General features: G+C 34.7%; 1 protein-coding gene across 24 annotated transcripts in view; it reads right to left on the reverse strand.

Moving 5' to 3' along the window:
• nedd4l (NEDD4 like E3 ubiquitin protein ligase) overlaps nucleotides 1-21,917 on the reverse strand; it is a 166,227-nt gene extending 144,310 nt beyond the window's left edge. For all 24 annotated transcript variants that reach the window (XM_073935866.1, XM_073935865.1, XM_073935858.1 and 21 more), the window contains exon 1: nucleotides 21,602-21,917. In XM_073935866.1, coding sequence (XP_073791967.1) covers nucleotides 21,602-21,646 — 45 coding nt within the window. In that variant the 5' untranslated portion in view covers nucleotides 21,647-21,917. The remainder of the gene's footprint in view (nucleotides 1-21,601) is intronic.
• Nucleotides 21,918-22,795: the final 878 nt, after the last annotated feature.

Consider the following 22,795-nt stretch of genomic DNA (forward strand, 5'->3'; position numbering starts at 1 on the left):
AGTCATTTAGTATTTTATTAACACAGCCAAGTGAGAGGGCTTCAATTACCAACAACTATATTTAAATATAAATTCCATAGTTGCAAAACTAGTTTTTTTTAATGAAATATTATTAACAAACTGATGTTGAAGTAACCATTGACACCAAGCAGGAAAACAAAATGTATCTGCATCCACATGCAAAAAAAATAATCGTAAAAGTTAGCGTCTCAACAAATTTACAGTTGTGAAGTCAACTCTGCTGTTGTTATACTTAAAGGACAATTTTTAGAATTCTTTTGTATTCTTTATAGTGTCTTTACAGTATATGTGTGAACGGTAGCGGTAGAATGAATCACGGTTGATCCGTGATCCATGCAGATTACAACCCACAGATCACAACCCACAGTTCGGAACACACGGGAAAAGTTGTGGTGAGACCTAAATGCTTTCTTAGTTTATTAATTAAAGGCATTTTTGTCACTGTTTGTTTAGCCTGCATTAATACATTCAGTGTAAAGCTGCACAATTAAACATTAAAAGACTGTGATCTCAATTCAAACCTGCGCAACATGAATGATAAATGACAATGATTTGCATATGTTTATTAATCCTTCGAAGCGCTGCATTCAAATCTGCGTTTGACTGAGAGAGATTCAGTTTTTACACTTTTTTAGTTAGTTACAAAGAATAACACAGAAGTACTGGGAGAATAGTTTATAGTTCAGATATAAACACTGATGTTTATGGTGAAGATTAAAATCTCTCTTTAATGGAACTTGACGCTGGTAAATGTTGAAGCAATTACATTGTTTAACCAATTGGTGCCGACAAACAACTGTCAAAATTATGTCACTGAATAGGTTTTCAAAAATGATCCACCTATAATGAAACAAAGTTTTATGTGTGAATTGATGAATCATTCATTGAAAATAAATATGATCTGTTGTACAAGACATTAAATTTCTATATTTAGCATTATCAGCAAAAGTAGCAAAGATCATTTTTCATATTAAATATTTTCCTTTTCATTCATCTGGTTGATTTTTATTTTTATTAAAATTACAGGTTCTAAGTTCTGTTTTTAAAAAAACAGTGTTTTTTGCAGTAATATTTTTGTATAAATGGATAGCAATTGACACTTGTCATTTTTTGCTGATCCGAAAAATGGTCTGATCCGTAACTCAAAACCATAGTGAGATCTGAACCGTGAGATTTGAGATCAGTTATACCAGTAGTGAACGGGCTTTAAGCCTGGAACAATGGTTGCTGAAAATTCAATCTTGCTATCACAGGGATAAATTCAATTTAAAAATAATTCCTTACATCGATATAGCGCTTTTCTGGACACTCAAAGTGCTTTACACATTGGGGGGAATCTCCTCATCCACCACCAGTGTGCAGCATCCACCCGGATGACGCGACGGCAGCCATTTTGCACCAGACCACACACCACACACTAGCTGATTGGTGGAGAGGAGAGAGTGATGAAGCCAATTATGATATGGGGAGGGTTAGGAGGCCATGATGGACAGATGCCAGTGGGCAAAATTGGCCATGATGCCAGGGTGAAACCCCTACTCTTTTTTTGAAGGACATCCTGGGATTTTTAAAGACCACAGAGTCAGGACCTCGGTTTAACGCATAGACTGTAAAATATATGGACGTAGTATCCGTGACGTCACCCATAGGTTTCTAAAGAGCGCAAAAGAAGCCACAAGTAGGCGCGGCCAACCGTCGCCATTTTGTTTTCGCGTCATCACACCCACGGCGGGATACCAAACAAGGGCAAAGAGGCGGAGAGTGAGCGGAGCTACAGACACCTGCAGACAGTTTGCTTGGACCTGATTCAGACACACTTTACTTTGGGAGAACGCTTAATACTTTATCACCTGTTACTCGTTAGTATTCTGACCACTTGTGCTTGGTTGTACACTATATCAATAAAGTGTTTAGACTTTTAAAAACACTGTAGTAATACACTGAGCCACTAAACATTGTTCTTATGACGTTTTTCAACAGGAGGAAAACGCGAATTACTTACAAACACTTCAGATATAGTCTGTGTTAGTTAATGTTGATGTAATATTGATGAAATACAGCATAACACTGTATGACAACACTTCAGATGAATCTTCTAGAGCCTACAGCTAATCAATCCGTCAGATTCTGGAGTGCATTACAGCTCTAAATATAAATAAAAATGATAAATGATCTTAAATAAAACAAATACATGTATAGAGATGGTATATAAGTATATAACTTTACTCACATGGGAAACGGAGGCCACGTGAATGGTTTGTGAGCACAATTAAGTTCACTCAGCATGCCATGCCATCTAATAATTGTAGGAAACAAGTCCAAAAGGCAGTTGACTGTGTAAAGCCACATAAAACAACACAGAAATACGATAAATAAGCCGAGTTCAGTGGCTAATCTGCAGGATTCAGCTGAGGTGACGTGACGGCTACCAACGAGACCTAGCTGTCACTCAAGTGGCCACGCCCTTAATTATGCAAACTAAATATAACTTAATATAAAGGAAACAGATGAGTTATAAAAAAATTCACCCCCCTCACAGTTGTCATGAAGGGTAATATTAGCTGTATTAACCAAAATCTTTTTTTGTACCAGGCTGTAAACACCTTTTTTTCTGCTGTAAAGTTGGCCATTCTAACAGTGGGCTCAATTGAAATTTGCTCTGTTTTGGAGCCAGGAGAGGCCAGGACTAGCGGAATTTCGGATGAATTGCAGTTTTAGTTACTTCCGTATTGGCTTCCTGAGGGAGAGCGGGAGGTTGCCGCTTGGTTTAACGTCTAATCCGAAAGACAAAATGCATGACAATATAAAATAGTAAATTAATAGTGCAATATTTGGTCACGTCATTACTTTTTTTTTACTGAATGCACATTAATTAAACAGAGTCTTGATGAGCATGAAAATCTTCTTTCAAAACATTTAAAAATTGATAATAAATTTGCTTCAACTTATTATACATACCAGTTAGTCAGCACTTAATTACTGCTTACTCATTAAGATGGCATGTTCCTCCAGAGCAGCATGGGTCCGCCTGGAGTAACGTGACCTTAAATGTCTTGCTCAAGAACACAGCGGTTGATGGATCATGCTCAGAGCCTACAATCATTGTACGAGCAGCTCACATGTTTCGCCACTATTACATCAGCCACAACAAACTCCATGTTGACTGTAAACATTAGCAAAGACCCCGTGCAATCATAATAAAGTGCTTTGTTTACTATGTCAACAAGCCTTTACTGGCTCGATTCATCAATTCTATAAATAAGAACGGATGGCTTCGCTATGACCCTTTTAAACATCATACATGGCTTATATAATAATAAAGTCTCAGGGCTGCAGTTGATTTTATTTCATGTCGACGTAAGATGGCAGGAAAGTGTTACTCAGGCTGTGGCTGTCAAACTGGATAATTAGGATTAAAACTCTGAGTCTCTTAGAAAGCTAAAGCTCTGACTGGCTTCCTGTGCACACCCAGCGATTAGTTCAATGACAGGTTTGGTATTTCCAAGCCATATACAGTATCACCAGGTCTCAACTGGGAATCCTTGGTCTGCTCGAGTATTTCAAATGGGAAGGCAATCCAGTATTGACCCTAATGTCTGAAAACAACAGCACGTAACATCAGCAATTCCCAGGAGCTAGTTATAAAATGTTGACGATTCAGAGTTAATCACTGCCTTTATTTAATCCATCATTTTAAGCACAGGCCAAGTCACAGGACAAAGTTGGAGTAAAACCATCAGACTTTGTACACCAATATTGTAAATGCTTGGATTTCTGAAGAAAAACAAATTAAACCCAATCTAGCTTTAAGGAATCTTCTAGTTCACAAGCTAATGTGCAACATTTCTGAAAGAAATCTCTCATGCTCACCAAGGCTTAGGGTGACCAGACGTCCTGGTTTTCCCAGGACAGTCTCATATTTCAGCTCTATTTTTGGTTCCCCGACTTAATATGAAAAAAATGTCCCATATTTTACCTTTCCTAAATGGTCTTTATTGCTGAGGGCCTGTCTTTTATCATCTAAAAATAGCCTAGTCAAAGATAGTTAATTATGTCATAGTGTATTTGACAACACAGTTAGTGAAAGTGGGATGTTAAGTTTGTTGCACACGGAGTGTGATATTATTGCATATTAAAAAATAAATATATGACCTCACGTTGTGGCGATCACATCTGCGTAATGCCTCTGAAATTTTCATCTGTCTTAAAGATAATCACATTTTATATCAGTTTTTACATCTGCAAAAAAGTGTCTCTCAACAGAAAAGAGTCGGTTCTGAATCACCTTAACAAGACCTTACATTTTCTAATCTTTTGTCTGCTGGCGATCTGCATCAACACAACCAAAAGTAAGTCATCTGCATAATTACCGTTTACACACACAATATGAAAACTTTGTAATGAGCATTTCAGTTCAGACCAATCAATACAGACTTAGGCCCAATCCCAATTCTATTTTTGTACCCCATACCCCTTCCCCTTGAAAATTTACTCCTAAGAAATAGGACAGCACTACAACACCAGCACACGTAATCATATGTCATCGTGAGCTCTTGCTTCATAGGAGACCAGACGATCACGACTGCTGTAGTTTTTGCAGATGTGTTATTTTTTGGTATTTGGCAATAATAATGTGGCAATAAGCTTGTAACTGTACAGTGCATTTATACCATGGCCATATTCATCCATGTAAACACACAAAAAAACAACATAACATTATAGCAGACAATATAAAAAGCTCATTTCTAGCCACTAGACTTTCCTGACAGGGGATTTAAGTGTAATCAAGTGTCAGAATGTTGTGGGAGTGCTATACAGTAGAGCTGCACAATTAATCGTAAAAAGATCACGATCTTGATTCGACCCCCTAGACCAGGGGTGTCAAATTCAATTCCTGGAGGGCCGAAGCCCTGCACAGTTTAGTTCCAACCCTGCTCCAACACACTTACAGGTTTCAAACAAGCCTGAAGGACTCAATTAGTTTGATCAGGTGTTTAATTAGGGTTGGAACTAAACTGTGCAGGGCTGCAGCCCTTTTGGAACTGAGTTTGACACCTGTGCCCTAGACGATCTTAATCCAGCATTTCTACGATTCTGTCAATCCTATTTTCAAGTTCAGGAGAGAAGCAAAGGTGGCCGCACAAGTCTATCGTTTTACATACATTGTTCAGCAACGTGAACACCTCCAAATGGTGTTGAAAGTCACATGCTGTATTTATACGATATAATTGACCACAAAAATGTCATTTGTCTTTATGTAATGATGCATTTGCGACTGCAAAATCACACGTGACGTGAGCTGACCATCAGCTGTTACCACAGAGAGGACGGGCGCGCAAGCGCCTCTGAATGAATTACTTTAGTAAACAGAAACTGCATGGGCTGTGAATAACAGGTGATACAGTTGTAAATAACATTTAGTTTGTGGCACAAAGTGATCGTTTGGTAGTCACGCGGGAAGTGAACCGCTGCCAGATGCAGCTGACTGATTCCAGCCCAAAAAGTATCCAAAACCCGCCGAAATGCAAAAATACACACCCGGTCTTCTGTATTCACAAAAATCACGTCAGTGACAGAAAATAACAGATTGTAAGCATATGTCTCAAACACAATAATTTAACATCAGAATCATCAGCATTAATGACCAGGACAAATCTAAATTCTGTTCAAGTCCACCATTCCATTGTCTATACAAAATTTAGCATTTTAACCGTACAGCTACACAAAGCCTTTTGATGATTTACCACATGTTTGAAAAAAACAATAATAATAGCCCCCTCATATTAACCTTTGTTTTACATCTACAGAATTGTGAGAAAATTGTGATCTTTATTTTAGGCAAAAAAATAAAAATAAAAAACCCGATTCTCATTTTAGCCAGAATTGTGCAGCTCTACTACAGGAGTTATTTATTATGTATTATAGATAGCCAAATTTAATTTAGTTTTTATTTAAGCATTTTATTTATTTTATTTTTTAAAGCATGACAGTAAACCACAAACGTGGTTATGAATGTAGTTAAATATGTGCTTGTTTGTAGTAAAATTTTGTAATAATGACTAAACGAATACAAATTTGTGGATCTCCTTTCCTCCAGATGAAGCTATGCTGCCATTGTGGCTGGTGAATTCTGGGAAATTTTCTTACCCCTTGGTTTCGAGTAAGGTCCTGAAAAATCTCCATTCGAAGGGATATCTACCCCTTCCCTTAAGCTTCAAGCTAAAGAGAATTGGGACACCCCTACCCCTTCACATGAATGTGCAAAATGAGGAGTAGGGGTAAGGGGAAGTGCTAAGGGGTAGAATTGGGATTGGGCCTTAGCCAACTGACCAATCAAAATAGAGATTCAATTCAGAGTATGATTCAAGTAAACAATATCCATACAATTGCAAAATAATTCTAATATAAAATGCATATTTAGAGAAAACTGCATTGTTGTATATATTGATGTATTTAAACTGCTTATATCGAACTCCTGCAAAATATTAGGATACTTTAAAAATATTATACGACCTCCTCTTTAACATTGTAAAACAACCGCAACTGCATCCAAGTGAAACAGAAATCCTACATTATAAATGTCTAAATTTTTTTGATCCATTTATTTCATTACAGAATCTTTCACAAAAATAAAATTAAATCAGATTATCTCAAGCTGTTTTTAAATTTCCCAATACCTACCACGAGCTAGGGTTGCACGATACTGGAATTGGATACCATTCTATACTGTAATTTTTTAATGTGTATTTATGTAGCGCATTTATTTATTATATACTTTTATATCTAGTATCTACACATTCTCCTATTCTGAGATATTCTATGAATGCGATTCCCAAGTACTCATCAAATACATATTCATCGATCCACCATGCTCTCAAAACATCCTCTTATTTCTCACATTACACACACGGACCATTTCTGACCAGGTTAAACGCACAGATTTCCGAAACCTTTTGGTGTGATGCTTCTATCAGCAGTTGCATAATCAAGACTGCTGAGCTTAGCGGAAGCATTTCCATATCAAAAGCACCTGGTTTCATCACAGCTAAGTGTGACTTAATGAAAGGGCTTCATGTAAATGGTTGTGAGCTCATTTTGTAATACAGTTTTCAGGGGCCCTAAAGGTATGACAAATTACACAACAACAAAGAGGATATGAGAAGCCTGCATGTGACAGCACTGAAACGTCAGTGAGTGTGAACTCAGAATTCTGCCCAGCAGGCCAAAACTATTTTATCACTTGAGATACATTTAATTGACTTACGTAAACATCAACATGTGCTATCATGTTTATAGACCATTTCAATGTGGTCATGTCATTGGCCCATGAGCATTTCCTGCATGTTGTCAAACTATTTCATAACTGTAATAAGAAGCAATTCAATCCTAACTTAATGTTAAAACAACTATCATAACATTATTTATTAATATGTGGCTCTTTTTGGATTCTCGGAAGCTATAGAAATTAAACATGTAAAACAAGAAATGCGTTGGGGCCATTGTTTTTGTTTAGATCCCTCTAAATGGTCTATAAGCAACCAGAATTACAATTTTAGTCAAATAATCTAACATTTAGGCAGATAGTCAAACAAGCATAGAAATCTCTTAAAGTAATTACAGCTTTATGGATGTGACATTTGAAGCAAATACCTGAAACATGAATTCGCTGAGAAAATGTGTTAACAGTATACTGTACACTATGGCTGAGCGATACAGCAAAAAAATAAAAAATAATAAAAAATTCACAATACAATCTTTCATATCATTTGATATCGGCAAGGCCGGAGTGGGACTCCTTTTCAGCCCTGAGTTTCAAGCCTTAGACCAGCCCACGACTGACTATATTAAAAAAACGTCATTTCGAATTCAGTTTCTAATGACACGATCATGTATTTTTCAAGAAAACAGCTGCTTTATAAGTTGAAATGTTCAACAACCCAAACAGTATTATATGTCTCAACAATAAAAATGAAGAAAAAAAAGAAAAAAAATTCAATTAGATAGGTAAGGATCGAACTCGGGTCCTGCAGTGTGGCAACGCAACGTGCTGACCACTGGACCACAATGGAGCTATTGTTAAAAACATGTCTATTGACTACTTAATCTTTTTCTCCCCTTTCAAGATTTCTGATCAATTTATGTCAGATTTATTAATGTAGTGAATCATCTGATTTTCATTGAGCAGATGTAATATTCATTAATATTAATTATTCGAATTCTTATATTCACTGAGGTGCCGCTGTTTGGGGTTGAATAATAGTTACGTCATCATTAACCTGCAGGCTCCATTTTGCTCATGGGGCTGCGAGAAAATAAATAAAAAGCGCGGAACTGCAGCAAAATAATGAATAAAAGAGTGAGACTATGGTCAAATAAACAAAAAAATGAAAAAAGTGCGACTGCTGAGAGTGCAAGCAGCTAGGGACACCGGCCCTCGCGGCCAAAAAAACGGACCGGCCCACCGGGAATTCTCCCGGTCCTCCCGATTAGCTAATCCAGGCCTGGATATCGATAATTATTGCTATTTTTTTTTTTCACAATTAATTTAGGATTTTTTTTTTTATTTAATCACTTTATATTAATTGACCAACATTACTAAAGCAAATAGTTTTAATATAGTCATAAACAAAAAACAAACAAAAATACCTCATCTCTTATTGTCTTATAATAAAATAAACGTGTGTTAGAGACTCTTAAACTTGATAAAACGTTACAAAGTGTGTGCAATGGAAAAGTGCAAATGCTGAACAATCAAAGCAAACAAAGTAGATCAACATCGGGAAGGTGTCAATAATAATGATACAGTTAACCTCAAACTCAGCAAACAAAACATACTATGATAATCAAATATGAGCTTTAAATTAAAGGGACCAACCATCATTATTCAAATACATACTGACCATTACAAATAGTGAAGTTGAACGACTACATTAACCCTATGCTAAAACATCTTTCAGATGGGGAGCTGAAATGCACAAGAAAAGAAACCAAAAAGCCACTCTGACCACCTCACACATGCTTTTTTATTTACAATCTCCTTGCTAGTCAATCATGTTATTCTGACCCGAGGTGGTGAAGGAAAAAAACTAATCCGAGTCTGTTCACATATCGCATCTAACAGCATGTGAAACGTACTAGCGTGTGGTTTGCCTCACCATTTTCAACGCGCTTTGTGCTCTTGCACCCCTAGTGTCTCTTGAAACTAGGTGACCATCAACCATTTTCTCACAGGATGACAATTGAACAAACTATTGCTGCAGCTCTGATACCCGTTTTACTTATGGAGAAAATAAAAAAGCACTGCAGTGATTGGGTGCTTTGTGTGTGTCTGGGGTAATTAGTCTGCAATTATTACCGCAATGTGTACAGTATATTCCATACAAAGTGTGAAGCAGATTGGTTAGTTCTAGTTACATGAATCATGGTGCTCATGGCATTAGGAAACGTTCAGATGTTGTTTTTCAACTCGGTGTACGTGGATAATGCAAGCACGTCACAAACAAACTGCTCTTTTCGATTGGAAATAATCCTAAAATTATTGGCATTCCTTCCAAGGGGTGCGCTCAACAGCCACAATTTAATAAAACATTGTGCTTCATACCGAAACTTCAAACCCAAACTATTTTTCTAATTGTTATTTACAATGGTGTTTGGTCAGTAATTCTGTATATGATCGATACCATTTTTAATCACCCAGCCCTACTGTTAACACTGTTAATCTGTAAATGAGTTTATTTTATTTTAAATGAGCAGGACATATACCTGCGTTATTGGTGTGACAATGAAATGTATGCGAGTTTACAGTATACCACAACATACTTTGCAGAAAATCTATGAATTAAATCGCACAACCAAAAGTAATAATGCTAATCAAAACGATAAGAGTTGGCTCTCTACAGAACAATAACACCTTTTATTTTATTTTACATGCATTGTAGCATTTATGAGGAAAAATCTCTCTGGTGCGGATGTTACAGATGAGATATTGGCATTCGTGTGATGTTGGTAAGTCAAATAAAATATTTAAAAACTCTTTTTTTTACAAAACTGTGAAATACAATCCTACACAAACAACTTGGAAAGTGTTTTGTGTTTCAGTGAAAATCTTATTAGTTTAATGGCATCGTTGACATTTGCATGGAATTGCTTTCTTAGATTTAAGTTAACGGAGGAAGTTGAGGAGAATTAAAGGGTCAAATTTTTTTAGAAGTGTTGTGCAAAACTACTTTCAAAAGGACTAATCGGTGAGCTGACTTAGCAGTATTAAGTATATATTTAAGTAAAACACACACATATACATACATATACATATATATATATACATATATATATATATATATATATATATATATATATATATATATATATATATATATATATATACATATATATATATATATACATATATATATATATATATATATATATATATATATATATATATATATATATATATATATATATATATATATATATATTTTTTTTTTTTTTTTTTTTTTTTATAGATTAATTCTTTATATATTTGAAAAATAAATTCATTATTTTGAATGCAACCCTGACTTGCAGCACTTTCATCATACATTAGACCAGTTTTCAGAGTCTCTTAAGATATCATTCTAATATGATTATTCCTTTTTATGGACAATGCTAAAAACCAATGTACTGCTTAATATAGGCAACCGTGGTGCAACTAACAGTAAGTTCAAGGGAATAGCATTATTATTTGAATCATACTTTTTTGACATTTTTAAATTAATTTATTGCATCCATGCAAAATCTACTTTTGATTAGTTGTGTTTTTGAAGTTTGAGCGCAACAAAATGCTTCCTTCAGAGCTAAATTTGAAAGCAGTGGCAGTGGTCCAATGTTTAAAGATATGGTTTGATAACAAGGTTGCAAGTTCAACCAAACCTCTCTCTCTAAAGTCCTTGCCAACATACTTTATCCCATTACTTCATGGGATATGAAGTGATGATCACAAGGGATAAACAACCCATATCTGACCATCAGCGCCTCTGACTTTCTGTAAGCATGTGGCTGTTATGCTCAGAAAGTTTAATTACTGCCTATTGTTTTGTTCTACTCTGTAACTGAGGTTATCATCTGAGTTTGTCCACACATGCACAGGTATCTTTCTAAACAGATTTCCCTGCTTTCGTCTTTGTGGATTTCAGTCCACATGTAAATGCAAATACACACTTTGATGCATGTTAAGGGCACGCCAAACAAACAGGGGGCGATAATGACTTTTAAGCTGGGTTCAAACCAAATGGGGAATTTAGTATTTTTATGGGTAAATTGCATACAAGTCAATGCAAACGTAAGAATAGAGGTGGATTACCGTCCCATGTTCAGAACGACATTTAATACACAATGCGTTTGCTGCAAACTAGAGCTGGAACAATCTGACATTGCGATAATTTGTTTTTCTCCGATATGAATAGTTTCATCTGATGGTTTAAATAGCTCTTTTTTGGAAATAAATAAAATAAAAACCTGCTGGATAAGTTGGGGGTTCATTCCGCTGTGGCGACCCCAGATTAATAAAGGGACTAAGTTGAAAAGAAAATGAATGACTAAAGAGAATTTTAAACTTGATCAATAAAATGTTACAAAGTCTGTGCAATAGTAAAGGTAGATTAACATCTGTAAGGTGTCAATAATAATAATACAGTAAACCTCAAACTTTGTAAACAAAACAAACTATGATGATCAAATCTGAGCTTTTGAGTAAAGGATCCAAGGAACTAAAGGAAATAACCATCATTATTCAAATACATACTGAACATTACAAATTGTAAAGTTATGCTAAAAAAAAATTCAGATGGGGAGCTAGTGGCTGGGATGAACAAGAAAAGAAGCCAAAAAGCCACTCTGGCAACATCCTTACATCCTTTTTTGTTTACAATCTCCTCACTCCTGCTTTACGGCATTTATTTTCACTCACACCCCAAGCTTACTAGCATTCTTTCCAAGGCGCGCGCTCAGCAGCCACATTTTAATAAAACTAAAGCGCTTCATACCAACTTTTTATAATCTTTATTGACAACTGTGTTCGGTCAATAAATATCGATCTCGATTTTATCGACCAGCCCTAGTTTACACCCAGTAAACAGTTGTGAGTTTGGTGAACTGATAACTTTCACAGCCAATCACAGTCATTTCTGTTGAGCACGTAACCTCAATGGCAAATCAGCGCTGTTTAAGAACGTGCCCAACAGTGCTTAAATGTTAGCGGGAAATGGATGTTTTTAAAATCTCATTATCGATTGGTACCGCATACTACTATCATTACAACCCTACTTTAAAGTAAAAAATAAAATAAATAAATACAAAAATAAAAAAGTAAAATACTGACCCTGGCGACAGTAAGAAAAAGACAGTACCATGCACATTCATTCAATACTGACAGCAAAATTAAACAAAATTTCAAATAAGGATGACAAACCAGATATTCTGAAGCATCGTTCAATTTTAAATAACCTTAAATGCAGTTTCTGATAATCTGGTAGCATTCTAAAAAGAAATTACAGTTAAAGTATACTGTTTTATTAATTGATCTTTGTGAAAAATAAAAGTAATATGTACACATTTAAAAAAAACTTTATATCTGACAAAATAACGGTAGATTTTGTTGCGTTTGGCTGTGCTGTGACGTTCCTCAGGTTTTCTAATTCCATTTTGGGATCTCAACATAGCGGCGTGTCACACGGATCAAGAAAACATGATTCAGCAGCAAGCATAGCTCATGGATTTTTAATGAAGATGATGTGACAGCATGTCGTTGTATCACATTCCACGCTTATGATGCTGTGAGTGCAAGTGCGTAATGGAGTGTACATTTGCGTGTCCTCTCTGAGTGTGAAGAAGACTTATTTTAACACATCCACAGCCTATATTAGATTTTCACTGTGATTTAGTGATTCCTAGAAAGAACTCTTTGACAGTCTAATCTTCCGCATTCTTGCGGTGAATGCATGAGTAATAATTTCAGTATGTTATCTAAGATATTCATCAAGAATAATCTGCTAATCTAAAAGGTAAGCTTTTCTTTTTATCGAGACCAGAGATGCCCAAACTAGGGTCCGTGGGCCAAAGTTGGCCCACAGTAACCTTTGATTTGGCCCACCATCCCATCTGAAAAGTAAGGGAGAATTATAAGGATGATTTAGAGACTGTAATTTCTAATTTAATGTCCCCTTTTTTGTTTGTTTGTTTGTTTGTTTTATTGCCAAGCTAAAAATATATATTTTAAATGTTCTAATGAAATGTTGCAAATAAATTAGATTTTTTTTTTTTAAATGTACATACTGTCACCTGACAGATAGAAAACAATGCAGAGACATCAGAAAGCAAATGAAGGCAAAGGCAGACTCTGCTTGACTAGTGTATTCAGCAATGATCTCCACTGTGTTTTTATTGTATTCAATATTTAGGTTATCATTTAAATTTATATGGCATTAAATAATACAATTTAATGTAATGCTTTCAATTCATTTGTAAAGTTTCAGCCCACGGCTCTTAGTGATATTTGGTTTTTGGCCCTTCATCTGGAAAAATTTGGACACCCCTAATATAGACATTCCCAGTAGAATCCCAGTCATTTCATATAAGAATATTATTTTTATTTATAATATATTTAATGCATATTTTTGCTTAAATATATTAAAGCTGTCAAATTTAATGTGTTAATTAGTAACAAAAAACAATTTTAATGCACCTGCACCACAAATTACAATGAATAAATGACTTTTTTTTTCTTTTAGAGTTTGAGTTTGATTATTTTTAAAAAGTTTTGGGCACAAACATGATGCAGGACCACTCAAAAGCTCTCTGAAGGCAGAACTTTTCCCCTAAATATATATTGTATTTATTATAAACTAGGGCTGCACAATATATCGTTTCAGCATCAACATTGCAATGTGCACATCTGCAATAGTTATGTTGCAGGATGTGTAATGTTGAGAGTTTATATGTTGCTTTTATATTTGAGCAAGAGCCATGATTCCAGAAACATGAGATTTGTGGAATTTAACCATAGAGTGAAAGTTTATCATTTGTATGCGTTTATAACGCCCGTGACTGTGCATTTGAGCACAAGAAATTGTCCCAATTGTAACTTTAATAAAGATTTATTTTACCTACTTATACAATGAAGACTATACAGTTATCGTACATATAATTAAATTTGTGTACCTGAATACTGTTTGACTTCCCAATAAAACATTAAGCACAGCTTCAACTTTTTTCTTTGCTCTGTCATATTTATCTCTATTTTTAAATTGTTTATTATATTTTAAACATGATTTGAGGTTTGTTTTTCCTTCACTTACGTCAATTGGTGAAGTTTGTTCCTCGCCACTGGCTTGCTTGGTTTGGGACTTGTAGAGCTGTACATCGATGGATTTAATCTTCAGTGTTTGGACTATCAGAAGTGTAAATTAAACCGTACTGAACTGAACTTCAACTCTAAAAACTGGACTAGAGCGGTTTCATTTTACTAGAACTTTTATGTTAAGCTTCTTTGACACAATCTACATTGTAAAAGCGCTACAGAAATAATCCTGAATTTAATTAAAATCAACCCAGAATAATCCTAAATCAGTCTGAATAAACAAAGCCTATCCTAATAGAGCTATTTAAGCTATCTGGTGAAATTGTATTTATATCGCAATTAAAACGGCAGGAAAACATCAAATGAGTGCTGTTATTGTCCTGAATAGCAAAAAAGATATTAATTTAATATTTGTTTCATGTTTTAGACACGCTAGTAACAATTTTGCTAACAAAAATGACTTCTAAAGTCACAGCAGAACTGTGCATCTCTAATCAACACATAACTTGCAATATTTCTGTATGAATCTGCATTTTAAAATTTCAAATGAATCAGGTAAACCAATAATTCAACTGCACATTCATAACGAGAGCCATTTAAACAAATACAAATAAATTAATTAATCAAGTAATTAATTCTACTAACTTAATTTATCTTGAGTGCAAAAGACTTAAACCATTTCTTTTTTTTTTTTCTTAAACGGACTGACTACAACCATTTAAAAAGCTGTTTAATATAACAACAATATTTGCCAGCAGTTCATTATGCAATCCTTATAGATGGTGGCACACTTCAATATCATTCAATTAAATTCAATTATAAAATTTCAACAGAAGCAAAACAAATGGGCTTCTAAAATTCCACAAGTGTTTTGTCAATAAAAGGTCTATCTGAATTGCCAGACTGTTCCTAAGGGAAAGCCTGTCATTCCTGTGTACATGCATTGCCCTGGGAACTGAGGTCTATAGGAGTAGAAAGGCACGTTCAAGCCCTGCAAAGACAGGAACTCAGGGAGCGAGTGACGGGATCCCACAGGACTGAGAAAAAGTTGTGCGGTAAACAGACCCGCTGACAGGCCTGACTCCCAGCCAACTTGAAGGATGCTTGTTGCATACTAATGAAGCATTGCAATTCGTCTGTGTGTATTGTGCAATAGTTTGGGATTCCATTCCAACACGATGGTTCAATGCGAGGAAAACACTTGTATAATCTACTAATAGACAAGACCATTTTTAATTCTGTGTACTATAGTAATATAACTACTAGACAATGAAAATATATAAACACTGACATGTTGGGGTCCAAGTGAAATTCGGGATGTTATACATATATATATTTTTGTGTAATCTTTAATCTAAATCGAAACATTTGCTTCCGCATTTGGAGTAGTGATTCTTCTGTTGACTTCTACTTGGGGGCTTCCATAGCAACTCTACAGTATATCAATGTAATTAAAATTGTCCTTCTTACCGTTAGTTTGCTATTAGGGACTAATGCACATGAAAAAGCCATGGAACCAACTCAATGGCTACATCCAAAATCACTTTCTACTACTCGAGTAGGTTCTGCATATCAATTTACAACACGGCCAATAGAAAAGTATGTTCTATATAGTATGAATTCAAGTGGTATGAATGGAATTCAGACGGTCTACATCCGCCATTTGTCATTATCACGTAACTTATCTCAGATTCCTGTTCATGTACTGACATGTTTATGTTCCAAAATATTATAAATGTTACTTAAAATAAAATGTATCATATTTAATGTGGGAGAAAATGGTCATTGTTTTTTACCCAGACATTTAAAAATAAAACATATTTTAGAGCAGTAAACAACACCGTCATACCGTGAAATTTTGATCCAAGGCTATCATAGAGTCAGAATCTTATACCAGCCTAGATGGGTAGTGTGACTAGATGCACACTACAAAATCTTGTCGAAAGTAGTGGGTCATCTGGGTATTTCTATCTACTGTGTTTCGAATACTATGAATTCCAACATACTACTCGTAGGGCTACACTATATTTCATTACACAGCATCGATATGGCATGGTGTGCATTCGCAAGTCACATCGCAAGATATGCAATGTTTAGTCAGAAACTTTAACCATGATAGAGTGACAGTTTATCAGTTGCATGTGTTTTTAAGCCCTGTGACTGAGCATTTCATGAGGGTTTAAAACATTTGGGCACAAGAAATGATGATGTTTGGAGGTATAACAAAGATTAATAGCGTTTGACAATTTATACGTGATCACCCAAGTTTAGCCTTGTTTCTAATCCAAATAACTACTTTTCAAAACAAATATAAGATTACTTTACTTATCCTATTGGCAGATAATGTTGCTTGTTTTAAGAAAAAAAAAAATCACCTTATTTTGATTTATTTCTTTTGAAGGGGAAAACAAAACTATATTTTTATTTTTTAAATTTTTTTTTGATATTTGATATTTGGACTAGAAACAAGAAAAAGCAAAGTAAGAAAAGCATTTTTTTGCATTGTGATCATTTAATTTCCGTACTTAAATACTGTTAGACTCAAGATAAACTGTCAAATAGACCATCTTGTGAAACTTGTTTGCAATATTTAGCGATTCAATATTTATTTCACAACATTTATCAAAGAAAAATAAAATATCGCAATATTAGATCTTTCCAATATCGTGCAGTGCTACTATTCAGCACACATACTGTTTTTAACGTACATATAGTAAGGAAGTATGCGATTTCAGACTAATACTCCATTTTCAGTTGGAAGTACATCAACATAGTGAGATAAAAGTCTCAGCAGCATCCAGTTCACATGAACTTTAAGAGCCAATGACACTAAACATGTTTCAAATAATTAATTTACAATCAGATCGATAGCTCATTCAGAAAAGCCTTTATAAAACACTGCTCAACCAATCTAAATTAAATATTAGACCTAAAACACTCTGATCAACAGGAACAAATTAAGCATGTCAATTTCATAATGACTGGTCAAAATACGAGCACTCACGAGCACTTTTATAGTTATCTGCGGTTTTTGTCTTAGCCAACAATGGCTAAATACTTATTAAAATACTTCAGAAATGCAGTATTCTTCAGATATACAGATCTAAAAACTAGGTTGTAGACTTGAGACCGCTGTTTACCAGTGCTTAAAAGCCTAGTTCATTCTTAATATGACAAAAATATTAAGAATATTATGTACTTAGACTGTGCGAGAGGAGGGACAAAATGCTATCATGGAATAAAATCTACATCTTTCACAAATTCCATTTCACTGCACATCTTTTAGCTTGTTAGGAGATTTAAAGTGAAGATTTTGAAGAGAGCACACATGAACACGTACTGTTTTGCCATGGCAGAACCATGGAGTGACATAAGAGAATGTGAATAGTAAAGCAAATAAACAGGGAAATTAAAAACTTTGATCATTATTTATAGTAATAAATCAGACATTACTTTTAATCTCAATGTCTTTTTTTATGCTCCATAAACCTATTTGACAAAGTATGCGCACCCTATATATTTTATATATTCATCTCAATGTTTCCTTTGTATGTTTTTTTTATGCAGCATTGCTTTCATCAGCATTGGGATAAATTGAAAAAAATACTATTATTCCACAGTTAGGGCACAGGAGAGGGCAAATGCTTAGCTCTTTCTCATACGTCAGCCTCCACAAAGTTCCTGAAAGCAAAGATCAAGGTGTTCCAGCATTGGCCAGCCCAGTCACCAGACATGAACATTATTGAGCATGTCTGGGGTAAAATACAGGAGGCATTGAAGATGAATCCAAAGAAACTTGATGAACTCTGGGAGTCCTGCAGGAACGCTTTCTTTGCCATTCCAGATTACTTTATACTGTACATTATTTCTGTTAAGTGACAAGACTTTTGTCTAAGCAAAGTCAGACCTTACTGTCATAATTAAATAATTAAAAGTCAAGGCATGATCATATTTTATTTTGGTAAAAGACGCATAATCTAGAGGCCTTTGCCTCTCATACAAGCCACTTCTGATACCAAATGATCAACTAGAAGTCAAGTTATTATTTGTTGTTCCTAAAACTCGGATAGGCGACAAGACTTTTGTCAGGTAGTGTAGTCAGCCAGATCTAAATACAAACTGGCAGTCAATTGTGAGAAAGGCTGTTTAGGAAAACTAAAATAAACCATATTCATGGAAGATAAAAATTAATAATATTACATTTAAATATAGATACCAAAGGTGGACTGCGTAGCCTTTCAGTAACACAAACAGATACTGAATTCAACATGAACTGAAACTCAGTGAATTTTCAGTTCATGATCAATTTAATTAAATCATGTTTGGGGTAAATAATTTCTTTTAAGTAACTTCCTCAAATGTGAACTCAAATGATGCTGAATCCTTCTCCTCCTGTTTAACATCTAAAAACAAACATTAAACAAATGCATAACTTTGATCATCCACCGTTTAACCTGCCGATGAACATTTAGCCAGTAGCATTCCTTTCTTCGTTTACATTAAACATATTAAGACTCTAGTAAAACACTGTGCAACAAAAAATTATTAATTAACTTTGCCTATTCATACATTACAGTTTCAGGGGTTAGACTAAAAGCACTTTAGTACTTTTCCACATACTTTAAGAACCTGGTACGATTTACAGTACACACCAGGCCACACATCTTTCAAGAAATTGCTGACTGGCGGTTTGAATGCGATATAGAATTAAATATGCAGATTGCAACTTGTACATGACTCAGGTCTCTTTCCTTTGGACTTAAATATCAAAGCCAACATAACTGTACTCGTTTTTACATTAGGCATGGGCCGGTATAAGATTGTGACAGTATGATAAGCTTGGATAAAAATGTCATTGTTTCACGGTATTGTGATTACTGCTCTAAAAGATAGTTTTAAAAGCTATAATTAACAAAATTTATGCAAAACAAATTACAATTTTTAAAATGTAATTTTGTTTCCTCATGTTCAATAAAATATTTTCAGAATTCTGAGGTCTAAATCAAGGTTGATATTTATTTTGAGGGAAACTACACCTTTAACTTCTAGATTATTTTAAAATGCTATATATAAAAAAAAAAACAGTGTCATTTATTTAATCGACACTCACAATGAGAGCCTAATCTAAAAGTCTTCTGAAAATCAAATCAAAACAGAATATTTTTCACAAATGCAATGTAGCATAAACAATATTAAATTAAAGACAATCAGAATGCCTTAAAGTTTTAAAAGCTGTAATGAACAACATTTATGCACAACATAAATGTATGCATAAAAACATGAAAAACTTCTAAACAAATATTTAAGGATGTAAGGAAGACAATTAAACCATATTGCTAAATAGCCAATAAATGTTAAACTTTCTTTTTTTTTAGATAGATTTGTTGGTTTTACTGATTGGCTATAGCTTTACATGGACAATTAGTAAAAATTCTGACATGATTAAATGTATTTAAGACCCACAACAACATATTGCAGTGAATTTTTTAAGGCCTTACATTTAGTTTTTGAAATTTAAGACATTTTAAGACCCCGCAGACATGCTGAGAAAACTAAAACTTTTTTACCCTTTGAACACAATATATTTTCTTTTGAGAAACATTAAAATATTTTGGAGCAGCAAACATGTCAGACTGCTTTCTTCATTAGTTAAAAAAATATTTTCTTTACAGTTTAAAATAGCATCTTTGGGTATTTTTCTGCTGGCGATACTGCTTTCCTAAAAAGCTGAAAAAAAAAATGTAAATAAAAAATCTTACACATACCTTAGAAACGGTATAGCAGAAAATGTTGACTGTTTTAAAACCTTGACTTTTCCAAACCACAATATACCTTAAAAAACGGTTATCATCCCATGCCTATTTTACGTCAACGTTTAAAATGATAGGATTTAAATAGTAGACTTGCAACTTGTACGTACAGACTCACGACTTGTATTTTTAAGTACATGACTCAGGTTTCTCCTTTGGACTTAAATATCAAAATCAACATAACTGTACTCGTGACTTCATCAATGAACAATGTTTAATGCGATACGGAGTTAAATATGAGGCTGTCAACTTGTAGGAACAGTTGTACATAACTCAGTTCCCTCTCCATTGGACTCAAATATCAAAGCCAACATAATTGCACTCGTGTTTACATCTATGAACAATGTTTAATGCGATGCAGAGTTAAATAGGAGGCTGGCAACTTATGTGTACACTTGTACATGACTCAGAACTCTCTCCTTTGGACTCAAATGTCAAAGCCAACATAACTGCACTGATATTTACACCTAACAATTTGCAGCCTTGAACCATATCACCATTAGCATTGAAAACTACAAGATAGATCCAGTGTGCCAGCTAAAATAAACAGCAATTCCTTAATATTTTTAAAAGGCACCAACATAGATCCAAATGATTCACAAACACCTGCTTCCTAAGGCCACTCTCAAGACAGCTGACCTGAATTTTCAGGGGTTACACCAGGGCTCTTAATGTTATGATAAACAACATGGGTTTTGTGGTTTCTTCAGTACGTAATCTGCTGTAATATCACAAGAAACACTGCAACGCTGGTTTCACCTGGTCACTAGACATAAATCATGATAATGCATTCTTATTTGGCTTATTCGAGGTAATTATAAAACTATAAATGTGCTTTAAATACATTACCTTTCCTAAGGGAGAAACAAACACATCTAAAAATCCGTCAATTGGAGTGTCATGGTCAATAATTAAAGAAAATAACATAACAAACAAAACATTTCAATTACAATACAGCACAAAGTTTAGTGTGCCATCATAAAAATCAGCACATTACCAGACTGTAACTTGTATTAAAAGGGATTTGATAACAGTTTAACTGGATAGAACACTTGATTTTACATTGAATGTTATGTAAATGTGTGAAGCAAAAGTCTGTGTTGACTTCGAAAACTTGCTAACTTTGATATGTATACTTGAATAATTCAATTATTATATTATGCTTAATGAAACTGACAGTTCTTGATTACCTAACACTGGAATTTAGGGAAATGTGGGAATAACAAAACTGATGAGCTTGATACAATTACTAACCTCTTATTTGTAATATTTATAACAATGAAATTACATTAGGCTTTATAAAATGTATCCCTCTCATCTGTCATACTGGAACACACAACATGGGTTATGAAAAAATGATAAACATACAGTATTAATATGGTGGAAGACATGTCTGTGTCTTAAAGGTGGTGTGGTTTGAAAAAACAGTACTTACTTCATCCTCTGAAAGTCCATAAATGGGTTCAAAATTCGTAGCCATAAAGCCAAAAGGCAATTTAACACACACATACACAAAAACACACACACACTAGTGTGAAAGCTGGAACAATAGCAAAGTGTGTCCTCCTCCACCTCCAAGTTAATCCAAAGCAACGAAGTCTGACTCCAAAAACGGTTATCCTTTTAAACCATATCGTGCCTAAAGATGTACGTCCGCCAGTTTAATCTCATTTAACGGCGGAATTTAGGTGGATACACGCTTAATTTCCCCCAACAATATGATTTCCCCTCGTCAAGTGCAAACGCGAATCATTCACTTCCTCTCAGGATCCGAAACACTCCCAGCTGAAATGATTGACAACATATTACGCCAATCACAAGCTTTTCCGAAACTCAAGAAGGATGGAATAACCAATTAGCGTCGACGGTAGGCGGGGCTATGTTGTTACACTTTTGTGGAGTAATCAGGGATGGGTAGTTTCCTACATCTCAATATAGGACTGATATGAGATTGGCATTGAACTATGTCGTATGTTGATAAGTGGAGCTGAGTGTGTGTATTATGTAAGTATATGATTTATTGTTGCTTAAGTAATATAAAGATCCATTGATAATCTTCTTGAATCTTAAAGCCGTTTAAGTGGACTCATATTAGCAGTGTTCTTGCACCCTCTAGAGTTAAAAAGCGACACTGTCAAAACATGATCATTTATTTATGATTAACATCCAAAACTGGGCAAAGTCCAATCGCTATGTATCATGAGTCATTGTACATGTGAAATAGCCTACAGGAACGGAACTAAAAGATGTTTTCTGCTGGTTTATAGGCTACTGGTCTTTTGTTGCTCGTGACTTTAAGTGATGCCTAACAGACTAAACTGAACTTGAGGATCAAACTAAGACATTTTGAGGTAAAAGTTTGTGAAAGAAGGCCTTTTTGGGGGTCAGACAGTCTAACAAATTTTGCCCAAAGGCAAAACATAAATGTTCGTTCAAGTTGCCTAATATAAAGTGATATAGAAAATCCATTCATTCATTCATTTTCTTTTTGGCTTGGTAATCAGAGCTCGCCACAGTGGAATGAACCACCAACTTATGCAGCACATAGTTAACGCAGCGGATGGCCTTCCAGCTGCAACACAACACTGGGAAACCATAAACATAAAATGGCATGCCTTTATTTGAATAA

The sequence above is a fragment of the Danio rerio genome, chromosome 21 (genome assembly GCF_049306965.1).
Source record: "Danio rerio strain Tuebingen ecotype United States chromosome 21, GRCz12tu, whole genome shotgun sequence".
NCBI classification, from domain to species: domain Eukaryota; kingdom Metazoa; phylum Chordata; class Actinopteri; order Cypriniformes; family Danionidae; genus Danio; species Danio rerio.